This window comes from Dermochelys coriacea, chromosome 1, assembly GCF_009764565.3.
Source record: "Dermochelys coriacea isolate rDerCor1 chromosome 1, rDerCor1.pri.v4, whole genome shotgun sequence".
Taxonomy (NCBI): domain Eukaryota; kingdom Metazoa; phylum Chordata; order Testudines; family Dermochelyidae; genus Dermochelys; species Dermochelys coriacea.
The window spans coordinates 329,125,284-329,149,397 of record NC_050068.2 but is presented as its reverse complement, the minus strand read 5'-3'; the positions used below and the strand labels follow the sequence as shown (position 1 = coordinate 329,149,397).

General features: G+C 44.3%; 1 protein-coding gene across 5 annotated transcripts in view; it reads right to left on the bottom strand.

Moving 5' to 3' along the window:
* The window catches only part of FBXL13 (F-box and leucine rich repeat protein 13), a 156,093-nt gene that overhangs the window by 44,058 nt on the left and 87,921 nt on the right, over positions 1 to 24,114 (bottom strand). For 4 of the 5 annotated variants that reach the window (XM_038394324.2, XM_038394385.2, XM_043497476.1 and 1 more), the window contains 4 exons: positions 8,489 to 8,587; positions 7,568 to 7,685; positions 7,248 to 7,410; positions 320 to 439 (listed from right to left, as the gene is read on the bottom strand). In XM_038394324.2, the coding sequence (XP_038250252.1) occupies positions 320 to 439; positions 7,248 to 7,410; positions 7,568 to 7,685; positions 8,489 to 8,587 (500 nt within the window). The remainder of the gene's footprint in view (positions 1 to 319; positions 440 to 7,247; positions 7,411 to 7,567; positions 7,686 to 8,488; positions 8,588 to 24,114) is intronic. The other variant, XM_038394377.2, reaches the window with a different exon arrangement.

The window sequence follows — 24,114 nt, the reverse complement described above, 5'->3', positions numbered from 1 at the left end:
TTAATAAAAATTAAAGACAGCTCTGCCACGTGGCAACAAGCTTTTAAGCAGTTTTACTTTGCTGAACTTCACTTTCTAGTTTTTTGAATGAATAGAGAGGAACTCTCAGTCATACCGATCATTTTCATAGATTTTGAAGGCCAGAAGGTACCAATAGATTAGTCTGACCCCTGTAAAAACACAAGCTACAGAATTTCACCCAGTTACCCTTGTGTTGAGCCCTATAACTTGCCAAATTAAATTTTCTAAAAAATAATATTTTAAGAGAATAATTGTTAATTACCACCAGATCAATACTGGTGTCACAATAATACAGTACCTTTGGGCTATTTTCATGAGAGAGGCATCAGTGACATGGATACAGTTAGTGAAGTTCAGTTCTCTTAGCTTTGTCCCTGATGATCCTTCTAAAAATAGACGTAAACCTGCATCACTGATTCTAAAATATAAACACAAAAACATATTTACACACACATATTTTCATAATCCACATGATTCAATATATAATTTGCATCTGATGACTGGCATTACAGATAAACAGTGACTGAAACTGATAGCTGCCAACATCATTTATTTTAGCCGAATTTGAATAAGTAGCCAGAGGAAGAATTTGATAGTTTAGCTTATGAAAAAGAAGCCCTCTAATGGCACAGGTGCAATGGTAGAATGTATGAGTGGATACTGCATTACCTATACCAGCAAAATAGTCCCCCAGCAACAGTCCCACAATGCCACTATTCCAGCAACAATTACCGCTCTAAACTTTGCTGCCCAGGCATCACAAAGACTGGAAACCTAACCCTCTTCTCCTCCTCCCTTTGAAAGACCCAAGCATATTTTTGAAGTGCCTCCCTTCCGGTTAGCCCCCAGTGGCAAGCACACCTTTGTGACCACATAGTTACGGTTCCCCACAAAACTCCAGCTAAACTTCAAGCTGCTGCCTGGTTCAGGAAAGAAGTCCTGGATTTCCTCAGCTTTTGAAGAGAAGGAACAGTGCAGAAGCTCCAGTCCCGCTGTGCAGTGGCGCCAGCTTGGGCTGCAGCCACATGCTGCCTGCCATCTCGCTGCTCTGGGACTGGGGGGGGGGGGAGGCTGTGGCTGTGCACCACCTGCCCTCCCAGCATTCCAGGGCTGGGGGCGGGGTGTGTGACCATGCACCTCCCGCCCTTCTGGTGCTCCGGAATTGGGGGGGGGCTAAGGCCACGCTGCCAGCGCTCTATGCCTTGGGGGGCTAGTCTAGGGCAGAGATCAGTGGTTGCGGTTGGGGGGCTCTGGCGGAGGGGAAATATGGAAGGTGTGTGGCCTCAGGTGGAAGGGGCGGGGCTGGGAACTAACTTCCCCCAGTCAATGGTTCATGTGCCACCCATGGTGGAAGGGAAGGAAATGCATCTGTTGCACCAAGAGTAAAGGGAGACCAATAAAAAATCTAGGGCTAGTCCCCACATCTACCACTTCTATGCAGAGCCGGATGCCATACTTGATGGGGACACCACCACCATCACCCCAGAAATTACCATGGACACCTCACAAGACCTGAAGGAAAGAACCCCAACAGTGACCAGTGATGGAGAGCTTGTTGAGGAGGGTGCATGTGAAGAATGCAGACAATGTGGAGAGCCAGGAATGTAAGACAAATCTAACCCAGATGAGCCTGGAGGAAAAATTCACTGCTACCACTTGTTTCATGGCTTAAAAAATAAATTGTTCATGTCTTGCAAAAATCCTTCCTACGCACACTCAAAATAGCGTCCAAAAGTGCATGGAGAGGAACCAAAGGAATTGCATTTCAAAAAAGGTGGTTTATTTTAACAACATGCACTGGCAGTCATTGGCAAAAAAGAGAGCAATATAAATAAATGCATTGCAAGCAGAAAAAGAAAAACACTGATCCTGAAATCTGAGCATTCAAATAAAAACCCCTTAGAAAATTTAAAATAATTCTTGCAAGCAATCCAGGAACTGCTCATTCAGACTACCTGATTTTCTATGGCTAACATGTATTTTAAACATCAAAACATGCAGAACTTTGATTTTCCAATCCAAGAGTCTAAGCCCAAAACAAATTATTTGCATGCTGTAATTGGATCTGGAGGTAGAAAGAGTTTGTTTCTGGCTCTGTGGAGCTTGGCCTTCAATTGACCTGCACGGCTAAGCAGCAGTAACCACTCTCTTCCTCTTTTGGAGTGTTGTGTTGATCTTGCCACAGATCTCCCTGTTATCATCTGGCACAACCTTGATAAAGTTTTAAAGCAGTTATTTTTTAAGTTTTGCCTTGAGATTTCTTGGAAGGGTTGCTTTTGTTCTTCCCTGGTATAGGAAACTTTCCCATGCCACTCTTCAATGAATTCCGGCAGCACCATCACTGTGAAGAGGCTAGCAGCATAAGGGCCCAATGGCTTTGTGTTGCCTTGAGCAGTTGCCTTCTCTTGGCCTTTGACTACTTCATGAGTGATATTTTCAGCGAGAATCACCATTGCCTATAATAAATGTTGCAATATTTACTGCACTATCTCTGTATTTATTACCAAGGACACACAGTAGAATATCCCCCTCTCACTACTATAGGCTGTGAAAAGTGCCCACAATATATTCACCACACTGGAAAGTCTGACCCTGTTCATACTTTTATGAATTTTTAGGGGAATTTTTTAGGGAGTTTTCTCATTTATCTTTTTTTTATCTTAAAGGCCAAGCCTTTAATTCTAACAATGTCTGTCTGTCTTGTTGTTTATCAGTGACCTTACCTAAGGTATCCTTGAGAGGCACCCACACACACACACCTGTTGAAAAGACTAACTTTGATCAAAAGGAAAAAGAAACAGTCAATGGAGGACATGTTCTCAGATCTCTTCAGGAGCTCCAGGTTCAAGATCCACAAAACAAGGGAGTTTAGAGAAATCACTTGCTGGAGGAGAGACAGAAGGACTAGGAGATGCATAGTGAAGTCCACCAAGACATTATGCAGCTCCTGGGACAGCATATTCAGATAAAAAGCTCCCAAAAACTTTCACTCCAGCAGCCATTGCAATGCTTGGACAATTGTAGGGTTCCAGGACCTGGCCCATAGGACCCACTCAGTCTCCCAGCATAGTGTGTCACACTATCCCTTCCACTCAACCCCAGTGAGTGAACCTACTCTGATAGGTGATTCATACAGGAAAACTCAGCACCTTTTTGTTTTAAATGGGATTTTGTTGAAGTGTTATTGTTCATAACTGTTCAGTAAAGTTTGGTTTGTGAAAATCAAGATTTATTTTGTCTTATAAGACATCCATGTGACCCGCAAACCAATATCCTCTCTCCAGATTCAAACAGTATATTAACAATTCATTTCTAATTCAGATACAAGCAAACTACAATTTAATTACAAAGTGATACAAATAAACACAAAGCAACATACTGGCTTACTACAGAACACTATCTAAAATGTGCTCTTAAAGCCTCCTTCAACTTTATAGCACTTTGGTATGCTCTTGCAATTGCCCCTAGGTTTGGATGTTCAAAATCAGACAGACTTTCCAGTTCCCCTCCTACATCTTGCTTGTAATGTTTCTCCATTTGCCTCACAAATATGATGTGTCACACATTGCAGCAATAATAGGAATATCTGGCTCACTGAGATCCAGTGTAGTTATGAGACAATTCCACAGTCCTTTCAATCTACCAGATGCACATTCAACAATCATCTTGCACCCAGCTCAGAGGATAGTTATATCTTTTCTTACTGTTGTCCATGAGCCCAATGTGTGGCTTCATAAGCCAGGGAAGCAAAGGGTAGATTGGGACCCCCAAGAATCACAGTTGGAATTGCAGTCTCGCCACTGCGAAGGTGCTGGTCCAGGAAAAATCTCTGTGAATGCAGCTTGCCATCAAAGTCATGTGTTCCTGAAAATGCAAGTATCATGCACCTTGCCAGACAGCCCAATGTTAATGTCAGTGAAGCATCCCCAGGGATCCACCAGTGTTTGCATAACCTGGAAAAGTATTCCTTTCTGTTTATATATTCAGAAGCAAGACAGAATCAGGATATGTCTCTCATAGTTCAGTTTGGGAAGACCACAGCACTCAATCCATCTATTTTTTCCTGCACATTGCCCAGAGTCACAATCCTGCATCGCAGGACATATTTAATGGTATTCCACATCTGGATGACAACAGCCCCTACTGCAGACTTCCCAACATGGAATTGATTGTCTATAAATGAATAGCAATCCAGTACTGGTAGCTTCCACAGCATGATTGCCACCTGTTTCCGCACTGTCAAAGCAGCTCTCATTTTGGTGTCTCTGTGCTGGAGGACTGGGACAAGATCTGCACACAATTACAAAAATGTTGCCGTCTGCATTACAAACTTCCACTGGTACCCCAGATTTGCATCACGATGTGATCTTACAATTCAGAGCTCATTTCACGGGCCCAGAAGCACTACTCCACCATGTGCAACTGGTGAATGTCTGCAGTACCTGGCGATTTTCGTTCCCTGTCTGCAGCATCCACTCCTGCTCAAATTTCTCATTTTCACTGCTGCATACTTGGCCACTGTAGTAGCTCTGGGGTTCTGCAAATACAGAAGAATCAGGCCCAGCTGCCCTATTCCTACAACAGACACAAGAACTCCAGCATTCTGTTCACCATCTACGCTTCTGCCAGTGAAAACTGGTGCAAATAATTGTGGGAATTTTAAAAAATACAGCACAAAAATATAAGATTATGGGATGGAGACTGGCGTAGAGCAAATTGTGGGAACTTGAATCTAAGCTCCCATACACTTTCTTGACAGGAATGCTGACAACCCACAATGCACTTTCTAAATGTCCCACAAGGCAATGTGCCAGATCATGCAGTGCACACTGGGAAACCTACCCACAGCAATGTGTGTCTTGCCAATACAACTTCTCACAGTGCAAACAGGCAGCACCAGCAAAGTGTGCACATAGCATAGCAACGTTACAATGTCAACAGCTCTATGTAGGTAAAAATGCTACTAGTAAATCCTTCTAATGTAGACATGGCCTAAATGTTAAAGCAGAAAATTCAGGCAGCTGTCTCCACTATTAATGTCATGCCACTACAGTAGCACATCTCAACACAACATAAATTATATTTACATGCATTGTTATCACATTGTGATGCAGCATCAACAAGCCCAAAAGTGATTTGCTTGTGAATCATCATCATCACCATCATCATCATGTTCCCATTTTTTAGGGCTGTGATGAAGCTCTTCCACTCCTGTCTGTTTCTGGCAAGTCTGTCAATGGTTCCCCAGCTGTGCCCCAGGTTTTTCAGCTCAGCTTCCATAGTTCTTTGCCATGTTGTTTTCAGATGGCTTTGTTTTCGCTTGCCTTCAGGTGTCCATCTTATTGTTATTCTGTTGATGGAATCAGTTTCCATCTGAAGCATGAGGCCAATCCATCTCCAGCGCCTCCTGGCAATGATGGTGCTCAGATCCTCTTGGCTGCCCGGTGTCAATAGATCTTGGTTTGAGATTGTTCTGGGCCAAAAGATACGGAGGATTTTTCTGAAATGAAGACAGTTTGGACATGTCATACTTTCTCATTCCCCAGCATTCTGCACTATAAAGTAGTGTTGAAAGAACGCAACTCTGATAAATCTTGAGTTTGGTTTTGGTGTTGTATTTTGATGATTTCCAGACTGTATTTAACCTCCTAAAGGTGTTCCTGGTTTTACTAATTCTGTTCCGGATGTCCTTGCTTATTCCATCATCCTGGCTGATGGTGCTGCCCAAGTATGAGAAGATTTCTGCATTGGTGAAAACATGATCCTCTATCCGTACTGCTGATGATGAGGCAATATTAAAGGTAATGATATCTGTCTTATTGTGATTGATTTTGTCCTCTGGTGTCCGTGCCTTGTCGTGGCAGGACAGCTTGCATGCTCTAACGATCCCCAGAGTCTGTGTTGGCGGGGGCTTTTTGCTCCTGGCAGGTTCAACCATGCTGGACTGGTCTGTGGGGGAGGGACCAGACAAACAGACACTCTGATCCTCCAAATTAGGGATTAGGCACAGGGCTAACAACCCTATCCCGTAAAAAACAAAATATGTTACGAAAATAGCAGCGGAGAAATCGACCATTACTGTGTGTGATGGCCTTCAGGAGTCAATGACCTATATGATTGCCAGTGGTGAAAGCCGAAAGGAAGCCATTGGCATGAAGACTGACGTGCTCAACACTAAGACAAAAACCAAACTCGTTTTTTGGAACATATGGACAGTGTACGAAACAGGAAAGCTAGCTCAGGTCACAGCAGAGACGAGATGCTCCAGCTTACACATCCTGGGGGTCAGCGAGAGCAGATGGACAGGATCAGGAAGATTAACAACAGCCTCGGGAGAAACTTTACTGTATTCTGACCGGGTTGATGGACAACACCGTGAGAGTGTTGCCATCCTTTTGCTTGTGAATGTAGCCCCCTTAAAATTAGGAAGACCCAAGAAATTTCAAGATAGCAATCCAATTGCATGGCACTATTTAATGGGCCATTGTCAAGATTTAAATAATTTTTTGCATTCATCCCTCCTGACACATCCACTATACCACAAAACCTAGAATGGGGACAGTTTTAGGGTTCTTTTGTGCTGTTCTGGAGCACGGGCCAGGATCTGGTCCATAATCTATTTGTTATTTGGCTTTGTTTCTAATAACATAATACAAATTTAAATTTGAAAACAGATTTTACATCAAATCTATATTTCTGCAGTAATGCAACTTGTTGCTTTTATGCTGATAACTGTAAAAAAGAAGGTAATTGTATTTATGTCCTAGTACTTCCTAGTCCGAATACATTATCTCCATCTTCAAGAAGCTAATAAAACACCCATAAGCTCTAATTTCACTGTCCTACTGTACATTCTATTCTGTTTCGTACTAGCCTCACTATGGCCTGAATCCAGCACAGTACTTAAGTACATGCCTGGGATTACTCGTGTGCTTAGAGTTACATGCGTGCTTAAGTGCTTTGCTAGATATGGGTACTAATCAATATTTATATCCAATGTATTTTTCAAAACATGCTACAGAAAAAACCCCTATTTTTATTTGGTACATATTTAGTATATTTGGAACAAAAATGTACCAAATATGCAATATTTTAAAAAATAAATTAATACTATATTTATTAGCACAGTCAGAGCATTTAAATCTGAAAGCAATTCACCTTAAGAGGAATATAAATGATTTAACTAAAATAAATAGATCACAGGAAACTGGGATGTAATTTATTACCTTACACAATCCGCTAAATTCAATACAAGAATATACTTCAACGGAGAAATTGTCTTAAGACTGACATCTGTAATCTTCTGGCAATCAGCCATATAAATGTGCTTGATTTGTGGGCAGGATTTGCTCATCAACTTGAAACTTAAATCAGTAATCCGATTATTCCCTGTTGAATTACATGAAGATATAAATCACATATTAGCTATGCATTAAGGGCTTGATCCGAATCCCCACTGAAATTAATTGAAATGCTCCTACTGATTTCAAATGAGCCAGATCAGACTCTAAAAGCATAAATAATAATTCTACTGAAAGTCACTGACCTTCAATTCTGACCTTGACAAGTTTACATTCAGCAAGGGCTTTAAAAGCTACATCAGAAAGATGTGGAGAGTCCAGAAAAACAACAGACATAATATCTTGGCATTTTTCAACTAAAACCTTTGAAAAGAAAACAAAAAAAGGATGATTAAACAGAACATCCACATCTATGATATGTCACATAGCCAAAAGCTAACTAATATTTTCTTCACTGATCTAATAATAACCATTGTGTTTTCTTCCATTATAGTTATAACCCAATTTTAAAACTAAACTTTTAAACTGTGACCAATGGTACAGATAATCAACTTAAAATCTTGTATTTTTTTATTATAATTTAAAATATAAGACGAAAAAATCAGTGACCCGAGGGATGCTGGGAGGGCGAGGGCAGAAACAGAAGAGTATACATCTAGTATAACAATTAGATTTGCAGAAGCTTGAATTTTTTTTTCCGTATCTGTGGCCCTATTGTGCCTTCGATTTTAATGCAGAACTCTTCATTGAAGTCAACAGGAAGTTCTCTGCAAAAAATCAGTAGCAAAATATTGGCCTGATATTCTATACTAATGGCCAGCTAAACTTTGATTTAATACAAAATAAAGCCAAATAGGTCTTATTTATAAGATAGGAGATTATACTTTGATTGTGCCAATGCACAGGTGGGAAAAGATGGAACAACTGTTGAAAGTTTTTGAGAGTTATCAAGTGTTAAAAGGACTTGTAAATCTGGTCTGGAATAAAATTGATCTAATTTGTTTGGTGATTTTAAAAAATATATATTCTTGTAAAAAGTGTTTAAAGGGTAAAATTCTCCTAATAGACTGCATGTGCACAACTCCCTTTGAAGTCAATGTGAAAGGTACACACGTATTCAATGGCAGAAATTTCCCCTAAATGCAAGGTTGTTTTCAATTTCTTACTTGAATACATTTGTCTGTAAGAGTTGGCATATCATTGATTACCAAGTGCTTAATCCCACTGCAGCTGTTAGCAATATATCTGAAGCCATCAACAGAGATCTAATTAAAAAAAAGAAATCAGATTTTATAAAGCATTTACAGGAAACTCAACAAAGAAAAAAGTTACTAACCTTTCTGTAACTGTTGTTCTTCAAGATGTGTTGCACATGTCCATTCCAACGTAGGTGTATGCGCGCCCCAAGCACGCTTGCTGGAATTTTTTCCCTAGTTCAGTGATTCCCAAACTTGTTCCGCAGCTTGTGCAGGGAAAGCCCCCAGCGCACCGGGCCGGTTTGTTTATCTGCTGCGTCCGCAGGTTCAGCCGTTTGCAGTTCCCACTGGCCGCAGTTTGCTTCTTCAGACCAATGGGAGCTGCTGGAAGCAGCAGCCAGTACGTCCCTTGGCCCGCGCTGCTTTCAGCAGCTCCCATTGGCCTGGAGCAGCGTACTGCAGCCAGTGGGAGCTGCGATCGGCTGAACCTGCAGACGCGGCAGGAAAACAAACTGGCCCAGCCCGCCAGGGGCTTTCCCTGCACAAGCGGCAAAACAAGTTTGGGAACCACTGCCCTAGTGGTATCCATCGGGTCGGCTCCAACACCCTCTGGTGCTGCACTCATAGGGCCCTGCCAACCCCATTCCCCTTCAGTTTCTTCGTACCGACTGACTCAAAGAAAAGGGGATAGAGGGTGGGTTTTGGCATGGACATGTGCAACATATCTCGAAGAACAACAGTTAAAGAAAGGTTAGTAACTGTTTTTTCGTCTTCGAGTGGTTGCACATGTCCATTCCAATGTAGGTGACTCACAAGCAGTTGTACAGGAGGTGGGCTTGGAGTTCAGACAGGCTGGCTGTAAGACTGCGTGGCTGAAATTGGCATCATCTCTAGCTTGCTGGGTGACAGCATAGTGCAGGGATAGCATAACTTACTGACCCTCCCAGCCGCATATGACAATCTTCAGAAGTTCGAGAGCTGGGAACACCTTCCAGGGCTCGGGGCTTCTGCTCTGCAGCAGGGTGGTGGGGGCAGGGGCTTCAGCTGGCGCTTCCCCGGGGCTGAAGCCCTGGAGACCCAGCAGGCACCTCTCGTGGGGCTGAATCCCCTAGACCAGGAGATGGCAAACTTTTTGGCCCAAGAGCCACATCTGGGTGGGGAAACTGTATGCAGGGCCATGAATGTAGGGCTGGGGCAGGAGGTTGGGGTGTGGGAGGGAGTACGGGGTGTGGGAGGGGATGCAGTGTGCAGGAAGGGGCTCAGGGCAAGGGGTTGAGGTGCAGGAAGGGTGTGTGGTGCAGAAAGGGTGCGGCAGGGGGCTCAGGGCAGGGGGTTGGGGTGCAGGAGCGGTGCGAGGTGCGACAGGGGGCTCAGGGCAGGGGGTTGGTTGCGAGCTCCAGCCTGGCACCGCTTACCTTGAGCGGCTCCGGGGTGTTAGCAGCACGCAGCAGAGCTAAGGCAGGTTCCCTGCCTGTCCTGGCCCTGCGCCGCTCCCGGAAGTGGCCAGCATGCCAGGCAGTGGCTCCTGGGGGTGGGGTGGGTTGCCACTTGCCTGAGGGTACCACTCCTGAAGTTCCCATTGGCCACGGTTCCCCATTCTGGCCAATGGGCGTTGTGGGGGGCAGTGCCTGCATGTGAGGGCAGTGCATGGAGCCCTCTGCCCCTCCCTCCCCCAGGGGCCGCAGGGACATGGTGCAATCCCGTGGGCTGGACTGAAAAACCTGACTGGCTGGATCTGGCCTGTGAGTCGTAGTTTGTCCTCCCCTGCCCTAGACCCCCATCCCTGCTGGACAGAAACCCCTTGCCCCACCATCTTGCTGCAGGGCAGAAGCCCCCGAGTCTCCCCCCCCCCCGGTCACAATCTGGTAGGTGGAGAACGGGGAGACCTGGGGAGCTACATGAGCCACACTTTAACTGTAAAAGAGCCGCATTTGGCTTGCGAGCTGCTGTTTGGCCACCCCGGCATAGTGCATTGAGAATGTGTATACTGATGACCAGGTCACTGCTCTGCTGATGTCCTGAATAGGGACTTGCACTAGGAAAGCAGCCAAGGAGGCCTGCAATCTTATGGAATGAGCAGCCAGGTTAGCTGGGGGAAGGACACCTGCAAGTTCATAACACGCCTGAATGCATGAAGTAATCCAGGATGAAATTCTCTGGGTGAAGATAGGAAGGCCCTTCATTCTCTCTGCTATCACTATGACCAGCTGAGTTGATCTGCAGAATGGTTTGGCCCTTTGTACATAGAAAGCTAGAGCCTATGTAACATCCAAAGAGTGTAGGCATTGTTCCTCTCTGTTTGTATGCAGTTTAGGGTAGAATACAAGCAGGAAGATTGGCACCCGCCCCTAAGGTCCCTGGTTGTGGTGGCCACCAATGAAAGAGATCACCAAGGTCAAGTGGGATCTATGCCCAAGGCGAAAGATCCAAAGAAATTGTTCCTTTTCGGCAGAAAGGCCTACTCCATGGAGGGTGTGGGGCGGGGGACAACACTACAGCTCCACGTAGCGAACCAGCAAGCCTTGCTAGGCCGCTATGATTTTAGTATGTGGGAGTCCATGCTAAAATGTAAGGACTTGCTCCTCCAGGAGTCTAGACATGAGTTCTCTTCTTTAGTTGAGAAAGGGAAAACAGTGGCAAGGGCCTCCCTACAGGCAGCTCTGGATGCCGCTGATTCCATGGCCAGATCAATGGCCACAGCTGGTAACCATGCACAGGAGCTTGTCGTTGCAATCCTCGGGATTTCCTCATGAGGTGCAACCAATCTTCCAAGTCCTCCCCTTTGAAGAGGGACAGAGAAAACAGATGCTAAACTCCATGGCCTTAAAGACTCTATGGCGACTTTAAAATGTCTAGGTCTGTATACCCCAGCAGTATCCAGAAAACACTAGAAATCCCAACAGATTGGCTGCTACTTTGCCCAGTCAGCCAGGCAAGATCAACAGAGGAGGAAGATCAGGGGGTTCAGGTGTAGCCTCCTCTGCCAACCTCCTCAGCAGAACCACGCAGACTGATCCCAGACACTCGGGGAGCTCAAAGCACTTGTTTTGACGAGATGCATGAGGTCGACATTACAATCCCCTCAACACCAGATCCTGCTACTCCCTTGTTTTCCAACTGACATTCCCGCTTCCTCAATGCCTGGACCCACATTACCTCAGATCATTGGGTTGTAAGCACAGTAGAAGTGGAATACACCATCCAATTTTTGTCTACCCCAACTTCCCACCTGCTCTGTATGCTTCGCTGTAGGAGAGAGGGAGGAAGGGGTTTGCCACAGTGCCCTGGCTGGGTCAATAATGGTCTGATTGAGTGGTAAAGCCACCCTAGAGGGATCCGCTGCTGACAAAATATCTAGGAATCTATGAGTTGTCTCCTTGATAACCTCTGCCTGTATACCCAAGTTCAAAGCCACCCACTTTAACAAGTCCCAGTGGTCCTTGTGGTCAGGCTATGACTGGCTGAGGAGCTTCTGCCACTTCCTCTGTATCAGCAGAGACCTGCAGGACTTATTCCAGAGGCTCAGTACTGGGTTTGGTACCAGAGTCTGGGTCAGTGGTCTCTCAACACGGTACCGGGGGTGCTACTTTCCAAGGCCACAGAGTATGATCACCTTGAGAAGGTGCCATGGGCCAGCAGAATCCCCCATTGGTTCCAAAATGGCCACTGCATAGGCGTCAGTCCACATGGACCTGGTGGCCAAGCATTCAGTGGCTACCCTGTATTTGGGGTCACAGTAGCATAGGAATGGCCTGGGGAACAGTGCAGGCAGCTATGATGACAGGAAGAGTAAGACCGCATTTTGGACTCTGATGAAGAAGACGACCTGCGACAGGGAAACCAAGGCAGTGCCGTTCCCCTCAGTGCCAGTTCTTGGCATCATGGAGAAGATTGTGCAGATGCTGCCAAAGGGGGTTTTCACCTTGAGGGCAGTTGCGGTGCCAGGCAAAGTCCTGGAGATGACTCTCTGCCACTCAGCGGTACCAGTGGTGCCGGGTCTTGAATCTCCAGGGACACGGGTACTGGTAGGGAAAGTAGGTCCCTGGCCACTGTAAATGTCTCCAGAGTCAACAGTACTGCGAACTGACCTGTATGCTGTCTGCCCGAAAAAGGTGCCTTCTGTGCTAGCATCAGTGGAACTTGAGGAGTTACCGAAGCTGAAGGCAGCTGTTGTTGCAGTCCCAGGGAGGAAGAGTGGCTCAATGCAGGTTCTATCATGGTCCCCATGCCTACTTATCTTTGGCACCGGAGACTGACTCTTCTCCTGCTGCTTTCTATGTTTCTTCTTTGGCACCGGAGATAAAGATCAGTGCCAGGAATCACGACCATTATGAAGAGGGCTCCGCACCGAAGCTGAGGTACTTGGTTCCGAGTCCAAGAAACACAGTTCTGAAGTGGGACTTAGGGCTGCCTCCATGAAAAGGACCTTCAACCTTGCCCTCCAGTCCTTCTTGGTACGGGATTTGAAGATCTTGCAAATCTGGCAGCAGTCTTTCCTGTGAGATTCCCCTAAGCACTTGAGACAACTCAAGTGCAAGTGACTTAATGGCATCGACTTGCCACAGAAAGTGCAAGGCTTGATGCCCAACGACTGAGGCATGCCCTGGCTCTGGGAAGGTGAACAACCTTGTTAACGAAGAGCGGAGGCGTCTGAAACTATCTATTAAAACTATTGAACTATTTGAACTAACTACTAACTATCAAATAGTGTAACTATTTACACTGAAGAAATAGAAAAAGCCACTAGGAGGAATTGCTTGAGCAATGAAAGGAGTTCAAGCCACTGTCCTGGATGATAAGAAGGAAATGAAGGGGAACGGGTTCGGCAGGGCACTTTATACCAGTGCTATGAATGCACAGCCCCAGACAGTGCTGGAGCCGACCTGACAGATATCACTAGAGTAGAAAATTCCAGCGTCTGTGCTTGGGCCGTGCAAAACCCTATACTGGAATGGACATGTGCAAGCACGCAAAGAAGAACAGTATGGTAAGAGCTAGAGGTATGTTCCAATATTGCAGAATTGTTTGTACCTCCATACTGAGTGAACTATAAAACGTATCAATTCAAACTATTAAACAAGTAAAGAACATGTATATAGTATTAGTGTAACACATTACTTATAACTGTAGAGGCTTGAGATGCTTGCCTTGGCACTTTAAAGAACTAAACAGTGGTTCATCTAGCACAGGGGTGGGCAAACTTTTTGGCCCAAGGGTCACATCTGGGTATGGAAATTGTATGGCGGGCAATGATTGCTCATGAAATTGGGGTTTGGGGTGCGGGACGGGGTGAGCGCTCTGGGGTGGGGCCAGAAATTAGGAGTTCAGGGTGTGGGAAGGGGCTCTGGCTTAGGGCAGGGGATTGGGGTATGGGGGGGAGGGTGAGGGTTGCAGCTGGGGGTGTGGGCTCTGGGGTGGGGCTGGGGGTGCAGGAGGGTGCTCTGGGCTGGAACCAAGGGGCTCAGAGGGCAGGAGGGGGATCAGGGCTACGGCAGGGGGTTGGGTGCAGGAGGGGGTCAGGGATGCAGGCTCCAAGCGGTGCTTCCCTCAAGCAGCTCCCCAAAGCAGCAGCATGTCCCTCCTCCGGCTCCTATGTGTAGGGACAGCCAGAGGGCTCCACACACTGCCCCATCCACAGGCGCTGCCCCTGCTGCACCCATTGGCCACGGTTCCTGGCCAATGGGAGCTGCGGGGGTGGTGCTTGGGGCAGGGGCAGTGTGCAGAGCCACTGGCTGCCCCTACACATAGGAACCAGAGGTGGAACATAGAATCATAGAATATCAGGGTTGGAAGAGACCTCAGGAGGTCATCTAGTCCAACCCCCTGCTCAAAGCAGGACCAAACCCGAACTAAATCATCCCAGCCAGGACTTTGTCAAGCCTGACCTTAAAAACTTCTAAGGAAGGAGATTCCACCACCTCCCTAGGTAACGCATTCCAGTGCTTCACCACCCTCCTAGTGAAAAAGTTTTTCCTAATATCAACCTAAACCTCCCCACTGCAACTTGAGACCATTACTCCTTGCTCTGTCATCTGCTACCACTGAGAACAGTCTAGATCCATCCTCTTTGGAATTCCCTTTCAGGTAGTTGAGAGCAACTATCAAATCCCCCCTCATTCTTCTCTTCCGCAGACTAAATAATCCCAGTTCCCTCAGCCTCTCCTATTAAGTCATGTGCTCCAGCCTCCTAATCATTTTTGATGCCCTTCGCTGGACTCTTTCCAGTTTTTCCACATCCTTCTTGTAGTCTGGGGCCCAAAACTGGACATAGTACTCCAGATGAGGCCTCACCAATGCCGAATAGAGGGGAATGATCACATCCCTCGATCTACTGGCAATGCTCCTACTTATACAGCCCAAAATGCTGTTAGCCTTCTTGGCAACAAGGGCACACTGTTGACTCATATCCAGCTTCTCATCCACTGTAACTCCTAGGTCCTTTTCTGCAGAACTGCTGCCTAGCCACTTGGTCCATAGTCTGTAGCAGTGCATGGGATTCTTCCATCCTAAGTGCAGGACTCTGCACTGTCCTTGTTGAACCTCATCAGATTTCTTTTGGCCCGATCCTCTAATTTGTCTAGGTCCCTCTGTATCCTATCCCTACTCTCCAGCATATCTACCACTCCTCCCGGTTTAGTGTCATCTGCAAACTTGCTGAGAGTGCAATCCATGCCATCCTCCAGATCATTAATGAAGATATTGAACAAAACTGGCCCCAGGACCAACCCTTGGGGCACTCCGCTTGATACCGGCTGCCAACTAGACATGGAGCCATTGATCACTACCCACTGAGCCCGATGATGATATGCCGCTGCTTCCAGGAGCCGCACTGAGCCACGGCACGAGTGGGGTAAGCCCCGGACTCCGCTCCCCAGCGGGAATTTGAGGGCAGGATTAAAACATCTGAAGGGCTGGATGTGGCCCACGGGCCGTAGTTTGCCCACCCCGATCTAGCTCTTCAGCAGTGGGGTATTTCAAAATCTAAATCCTGGTATGAATTTTACAGCCTTCTCTTAGCTCTCTACAATGGACCTAACCCAAGCCCTGGGATGCTTGGAATCCAGATCAGAATTCTATGGCTAAAGCCCATTTTTAAAATAAATATTTTTGAACAACATAAAACATAGTATAATAAACACGTTTTCAGTTTCTTCTGAATTTAAGTGCTGTCTTCTGAGAACTGGTTCATCTAATATTATAAATTAGAGAACTTCAAAAGAATTTGTAGTAGTGATGATAATAATACCTAGGTCTTGTATAGTGCTTTACATCAGTAGATCTGAAAGTGCTTCACATTCTTTTTAATATATTAATCCTCACAACACCCCTGAGGCAGGGCAGTGCTATTATCACCATTTTCACACATGGCAAACTCAGGCACAGAGAGGCTAAGTGACTTGCCCAAAATCACACAGGAAGCCAGTGGTGGAGCAGGGAATGGAACCGTACTTTATTAGTTCATATAATTTCCAATGATGCTAGTTTTTCAGCCTGATGAGATTCTATAAAGGTAAAAAGAAAAGGAGTACTTGTGGCACCTTAGAGACTAAGTCTCTAAGGTGCCACAAGTACTCCTTTTCTTTTTGAGAATACAGACTAACACGGCTGCTACTCTGAAACCTATAAAGGTAAAGTCATACATAATGATAATATAGCCATAATGCCTTCCATGGGTACATCTACACAGCAAAGAAAAACCTGTGATGAGATCGCCTTCTCACTCATGATTCCATAAGAGCAATGAAGAATCTGGGTGATTTCCTAAAGAGTTTTGTTCTCTGAAGAAAGAACACCAATGCTCAACGCACATCCAATAAATGGAGTCTCTGTTCCTTCACGGTGCTCTGAGGCTTAGGAAAAAACACAGGTAAGCTTATGGACTGATTTATGTGGAAATAGGAATGTACTATGGGGACAAATTTAGGGTGGATATATAAAAATATCTTATCCTTATGGAATACAGTATAAGGTGGGTCAGAATGATGTATTGTGCCTCAAAGTAGCACCCTGTAACCCCCATATTCATCATTTGTATATGGTTGTGATATTTCATACAAAGCATGTCTTGTAAGGTACCACATGAAAAGTCATGATTTGCTGAAACTCATTGTTCTGTCAAAATATGTATATCGTTATTGAGTATGAAGTTATGAGCTTTTGCTATGTGACTGTTATTGAAATATGTTGTGATTCCTGGAGATGCCCTTTCTCCAGTGGCAACAAAGGTGGTGACCCACACCCTGGTGGGCGTTAAATGACCACTGACCAGCAGGGGAATTGTAAATGAGATTTACAATTCAATAAGAGACAGTTGCACAAGCACCACACAAGGGGAATTGCTCAACTCTGTGATTCAGCAAGGTCCACTAGGACATGTCTGGGACAATATTTTTTCAGGCACATGGACTGAGGGTTTAATATAAGGGACAGTGGCACCATAAGAACACCTCTCTCCTCCCACACCTACTCTGAAGGCAACAAGAACTGGGGAGATTGATCCCAGGCTGAGAAGGAAATTCAGCCTGTGTATTAAGAACTGTAACCTGCCTGTTACATCCAGTAGGGTGAGAAAAGCTGTTTGATTCAAATCTTGCTTAGTCTGAAAGTTGAGGATTTAGAATGTGTGTTTAGTTTTTATTTTCTTAGGTAACTATCTCTGACCTTTATATCTACTGCTTATAATCACTTAAAATTTATCTTTCTGTAGTTAATAAACTTATTATTATCCTTAATATTAATATCCTTAATATCCTTAATGTTTTATCCTTACCAATGAATTTGTCTAAAGTGCTTGGAAAATCTACTCAGATTACAAAGACTGATGCATGTCCACTATCCTTTCACGAAGTGGCGAACTAATTAATGAGCTTGCATTGTTCAAGAGAAGGTCTTGAGCAGTGTAAGACAGTACATTTCTGGGATGACAGGCTGTGGGCTACAGAGATTTGCTGGTGTTTCCCTGTGTGTAGTTCATGAATGGCTTAAAGAGCATTCATGCCACTTAGCATTTTGTTGACATAGGCTGATTGCTGCTAAATGAACCCAAGAGAGAAATACCTGATGATTTCAAGGTAAGTGAACAGTTTAAGTTGGTAGTGATTCCTGTTTCCTCCTAGGACATGCAGTGAAGTCTAGCCCAATACTCCTGGGGGAATTCTGTGCCAGAATTTGCATAGAATTAATGTTCTGCACAGAATTTCATTTTCCCTGGCAGAATTGGACCTGACAGAGCCCAGCTCCCCAGCTCGCAGTGTGCATGTGTGGGAGGCAGGGTAGCGCTGCAGTTCTCGGATTTGCCAGTCCTGCTCAGTCATATGGTGTGGTTAGGCTGCCAGAGCTGGCGGGTTGTGCTCCGCAGGGAAAGGCAGGAGCAACAGCTGGGAGCTGTAGGGAGGGGAGACTGAGGGTAAGAGGGGGCTCTTGCCAGGGGGCGTTAATTGAGCTGTTCTGAGGGCAGCTAAACCTTTAATTTGCACCCCCCCCAATATCAGCAGGTGTGAATCATCTCTACCTGGCGGGAAAGTAATGAAGCTGTGTGGAGCTTGGGGGGGTCCTCGGGGCCAGGGGGCACCCGTGATTGGGCTGTGGGGAGAGGAGGTGCAGGTGTCTGGTCCCACAGCTGGGCTCTGGGGAAGAGGGGATGTAGGTGGCTGAGCCGGGTAGGCCTCACACAGCCCCCTTCAGTACTCCCCCAAATATCCCCTCCAATACCCACCAACGGTACTCCCCATCCAGTCCCTCCTCCCCTTCCCCACCCCCAGCAGTGTCATCTATTTGGAAACTTTAAATATGGTAATCCTACGGGGGCAGGACAAAAAAACAAGAATCAACTAAAAGACCAGTGAAGCAGAGTTTTTCCCCAAGATGTGCGCAGCTGGCAACTGTGCCCCCCAAAAAGTATAACAGAGAAACAAGAACTGGGTTGTCATAGGGGTTTCTTTAACTCTCTACACAGGGAATCTTTTTGTTGTCTATATTGTTACACATATAGAATCATAGGACTGGAAGGGAACTCAAGACGTCATCTCCTCCTGTCCTCTGCATTCATGGCAGGGGAGGGAAGACATACTTGCTGACAGGTATTTTGAAATAAATTAGCAAAATAATTGAAACTGGCATGATTATACTGGGTTATTTTGACAAATAAAATATGCAGAATTTTAAAATACACTGTATTGTGCGCAAAATTTTTAATATTTTGGTGCAGAATTCCCACAGAAGTAGACCACATCAGGAGCAAGTGACAGACTGGGACAGGTATGGCCCAGATGAACATTCATAGTAAGCTGAAGAACACATCCATGACCCAGATCTCCTGCACACCTTTCACCATGCTTACTCTGAGAAATCAGGCCCCTAAGCAGCACCCTTGAGGTAGGGATTCCTGTGAGGAATCAGGCCCCAGAGCAGAACTAATCTCCAGGCAGCCTGGTCTGTACAGCAGGCCTGCAGTAGGCTGCCTAATTGGCCACACCACCTGATTAGCTGTGGGGGCCAGCAGCAGTTCACTGGCTGCTCAATGTTAACATCCACCTCTGTGCCTGCTTTCTGTGCTACCTTGTTCTGGCTGCCCCTGCCTTGCTCCCAGACTTGCACCTATCCTGCCCTTACTCTGAATCCCTGCTAGCCTGCTATCTTCTGTTCCTGCTCTCTGGTTTGACCCTAAGCTTCAGCTTCTGACTACCGATTTCAGCTCTGACTCTAGTTGTCAATTCTTGATGCCCCTTCTCACCACTAGGCTAGACTGCCTTCAGCCAGGTCAGCTGACACCCCCACATTAAAACAGAGATGGAATTTTCACCAATTACTGCCCTTCAGCAAAGAACTTCCACCTGCATGGAAGATATGAGCAGCGAAGGAAAGGGCTGGTGTCTGCCTTCATCAGTCACTGGTGGGAAGGGGGAAAGAGGATATTAGGAGACGTGAACTTATTGTAGAGAAGTCAGAAATTCAGCTGGGTAATGAAGGTTTGATAAGGACAGCAAAGGCTGATTTGGGGAAGAGCTGGAAAATTGGTAAGCTGACAAGCAGTCTCCCTTAAAGGATGAAGAGAGGCTACAGATGATGGACATAAGGACTGGAAACTCATACAGTACTGATGAAAACAGCAAGTGGAGAGGGTTGTAGCAACAAGGGATGTGCAGCAGCTGGGAAGGGACTGTGATTCAGAACAGGGTATGAAGGAGTGGAGAAAGTGCTGACCTGAGAAGTGGACACTAATGGTAAAGAGAGACAAAAAGGATTGCAGAAATTAGGAATAGTCGTAAGTAGCATTCAAATTTAGATGTGCAGATGGGTAGGAGCAGCATGGATGTAGCCCACAAATTTCTGGAGTTCAATAAACTTTTCACTAAATTAAACAATTACTGAAAAGACTTTTAATCTATTTCTCTGGAAAAACATTGTTTTCTGAACAAGGGCAAGCTGATACTACAAATAGCAGCAGTTGAGTATGTTACTCAATACAAAGCCAAAAACAATTATACTGAGCCAGCCAATAAGATCACTGTCCAGAACTTTTGGGGGGGGGGCAAACTCTGACAAAGTATTTTTTTTAACTGTGGAATAACAGCTCTAAGGCACAAAGCTGAGGAAATTCAGCTGTGAAACGAGCTTTAAAAGGAGATTAGAATAATTTAGTTAGCCCACATTTAGGGCCTGCTGCAATATATACTCCTTTTGCCTTATTTTCATAAATAAGTATGTCAGATGAATCTTATTTTTGGACAGTATCTGCCAACTATGTAGTGAAAAGGTAGCTTTTATTACAGAAGAACCAAAATCTGGTGGTCACTCTTTAGAGACAGACCACTATGTGTGGGAAATGTTGTATAAAGAGTCACAGAACAATTGCATAGTCAATTTATTTTGAATTTCAATGTCTTTACTAGACCCCCTTATGTTTGACATTCTTCAAGAGCCTGTAACTGGAACTTAATACTGCATTTCTTAGCTGCAGCTGCCATGCTGAGAATTCCCTTGTGGAAATGGTGGGAGTAGTAGAGGGGGAACTGGTGCAGCCAACTCCTAAGCCAACACGCTCACCCCCACCTTAGTATGCAGCACAGCATGCTGGGGAAGGAAAGGATGATGTTGACTAATTCTCAGATGGCATATGATCTCTTAGGAACTACAGCCAACCTCTGTAAATTAAAACAACCCCTAGGCTGTTCTAACTTTCACTATGGATAAGGTAGTTGCAGTTTGAGAATCCATGAGTTATTCCTTGACATGCCACCTTTTTTTCCCACCTGCTGACCAGATCTTGGCAATTTCTTGAAAATCTTCTTGCCTCTTATTTAACTGAAAATATTTTTTCTGAGTTGGCTAGATAAATCAATCTAATATGATAATTAATTACTTTCAAATCTTTTGTACAGTGCCATTTCTGCAATACTGAGCCTGATAGTGAAAAATCTTCCCACCAAAAAACCACTGATTGGTTTGTGGCAACAGCAGGGAGAAGAAATCTTTAGCTTCATGGACTCCTCATTTCTTGCTTTCTAAGCTCCAAAATACAGCTGTTAGCCACATGGAAGTCTTTGGATTGTGCCAAAACTATCCCAGGGTGACTGATCATCAGTCAGCCAGAAAAGAAATGCATCCAGTGTTGCCCTGAGACTCAGTGAGTATTCTGACATCTTTTTCCATGACTTTATATATGACAACTGGCCTTCATGGAATCTGTAATTTTGCTTGTGGGAGTAGTTTTGGTCAGTCACACAGTGCCTAAAATAGCAATACAATACACTGCCAAGGGCATGTATCCCTAAGGAATGGGTGTATAATCCACAACTGCATAGCCAGGAGGCCCCAAAATGTTTTAAAGGCTAGCAGCCATTGAGTATGCTTTCTGTTAGCTCTCCCTTTTCTTAAGCAACAAATGTACTGTATTGTAGCAAGAATTTGCTCTGTGATTTTTATGAAAGTGTAAAGATCCTCTGATGAAGATTTTTGTGTCATTTTGGATAGCTATTGAGAAACAATACATATTCTACTTATTATTCCCTCCCCAAAATAATTTGCTGTAGGATATTTCCATATCTTGTACAACAGATTTCCATTCTTTTCTCTATTTTTGTTACATTTACAGTACTGCTGCTTTTTTATGCTAACAGGTATCCAGTATGCGGTACATGCCATTTTGTAATGAATGAGTTTAACTTTTAGGTCAGTGATAGATCTATTGGTGTTTTGCACAACTTGTTCCACAGTTTGCTGTTAGCAAGGCAGTCTTACTCTTTATTCCACGCTTCCCTTAATTTGCTTGGTGGACATTAGCTGATATAAGGAGAAAGCTACAGATTGTTATCTTTCTTAATATAGCAACATATACCATTAATAAAGTTTGGTTGGGAATGTCAGTTCATTAATTAGTGATGATCTGTTCTATTATTTGCCTTACTTGCAGATATTATTCTGGCTTCTTTCCCAACTGTCTGTCTTTTTGAACTTTGAAAATGAAAGCAAGCTTATTCTATGGAATAGTTGGTTTAGATACTTCATTCCTTTTATTATTTAATTGAGCGACAAGATTTTTCTCTAAAGAACATCAATTATATTTTATATTTGTTTTATATTTTATTTTTATTAAATATTTTATATTTATATTTTATAAGCCTTTTATCCCAAAGCAATTTATCAGCTATATACATACAGGAACCTCTGGAGTGGGAGTCAGTGGAAACACAGAACAATGGGATGAAAGGACAAGTATTAATCAGGACACAACAACAAAATCCCTATGCTTTTATTAAAAGTACCATGAAATCTTTAAGATCCATATAGAGGAGACAGGACCTTAGTTTTTAAGGTCTCATGCAGACACTCAGCTAGTAAACTGTAAGGAACTCAATTAATCTACCTCAGAAAGATGAAAGCCTCCATAAATCTTTCCAGGTTTCATGGATTCCAGAGTTTAGAAGGGACTATGTGAATGCATCAAATAAAGAGTCTCTAATTCATCAGTATCATTAAAAAATACATTTTATTCTTACTTAGAGAAAAGCAAGCAGTATTCCATAATTAACTATTTAGCAAAATATCCAAGCCCCTTTCTTCAATTCATAATCCTGAAATATCTGAGGTCTACAGTCACAACCTTCACATTTTTTTCTAAGAGAGAAGGCTTTATATAGAATTCTACTATCCCCTCACCAAATTTCCTTATAGTGTAACAGCAATCCACTTGCAGTTTCTCCTAATAACAAACCACAATCTCCAATATGTCTAATCTGTTATGTCTTCATTTAGGTCTGTATCAAAAAGATCTCATCTCAGATTAAATATAATACACATTTGGGTTGATGCCACGTATAGCAGGAGCACCTCACACTAACCTCAGGAGGCCCATTCTACACTGCAAACGAGAAGGCCTATTTATGCCTCCAAATGAGGAGAAGAAAGAGAGAACTCTCCATACTCATACATGCTCACATAGGGAAGGTGGTTAGCACTCCTGTTTTCTTAAGCAAAACAAAACCAAATCCTCACAGTAATATGACTTTCCAGCTACCCTAGGGGAGGGAGAGAAAAGCAGGTCTTCCTCCTCCTCCTATCCTTCTCCAGGACTCCACTTTCAGGGATTCACCAACATCACCACAGTTCGTAATTACAAAGTATACCAAAGCGCAGTCCACAGATTCAATTCAACTGTCCCTAAAAGTAAACTTCTGCTCCATCTTTTATCCCATAATCAGTTAACAGTTGTGAGAAGGAGGAATTTATCCCTTCACATTTGGAATCTATGTATTTCGAACCTGTTGTTTAGACTGCCCTGCAGTTCTAAAGATACTGAGTTCAGAGTTTTCCCTAAAATGTTAAGGCAGCTGCAGGCAAGCCAATAAACAGTTTATATGTGCACCCTTAGAGCAGATAAAATCTGGAATTGTTAAATTATTACTTTTGGTATTAATTTGAAGTTAAGGTGAGTAGATAGATGCTTTCAGAGAAGGGAATATATAGGTGCAGAAATAAAAAATGTACACCATTCTTTTTAAGGTAATCCTGGAATTATCCCTAGTTGTGGTATTCCCAAGAAGAAATGAGTTAATTAGTTCTTCAGAAAGTGCTTTCCAAGTTTTCATAGTGCTTTTGATTAGGGTTGCCAGGCTTTTTGACTGGAACACCTGGTCGAAAATGGAACCTGGGGCCTCCGGTCAGCACTGCCGACCAGGCCATTAAAAGTCTGGTCAGTGGTGCTGCGGGTCTAAGGCAGGTAGTCCCTGCCTGTCCTGGCACTGCGCTGTGCTCTCAAAGTGGCCAGCATGTCCGGCTCCTAGGCAGGGGGGCCAGGAACACTGCCCGCACCCTGAGCACCAGGTCTGCACTCCCATTGGCCGGGAACCGCGTCCAATTGGAACTGTGTGGGGGGGCGATGCCTGAGGGCAAGAGCAGCGCAAGGAAATTTAAAATGCATTGATGGATCAGGGTCTATGATCTTTGGCACATTAAAAGTTTCAATCTGATAAATACAATCTATAGCAATATTTTGATACAGGTATTAATTCTGATTCACTGTAAGAATTTTACATTTTCTAAATCTAACTTTTTTTATAGTGCCTACAGCTTCAAGGCATATTATCTCCATACCTATC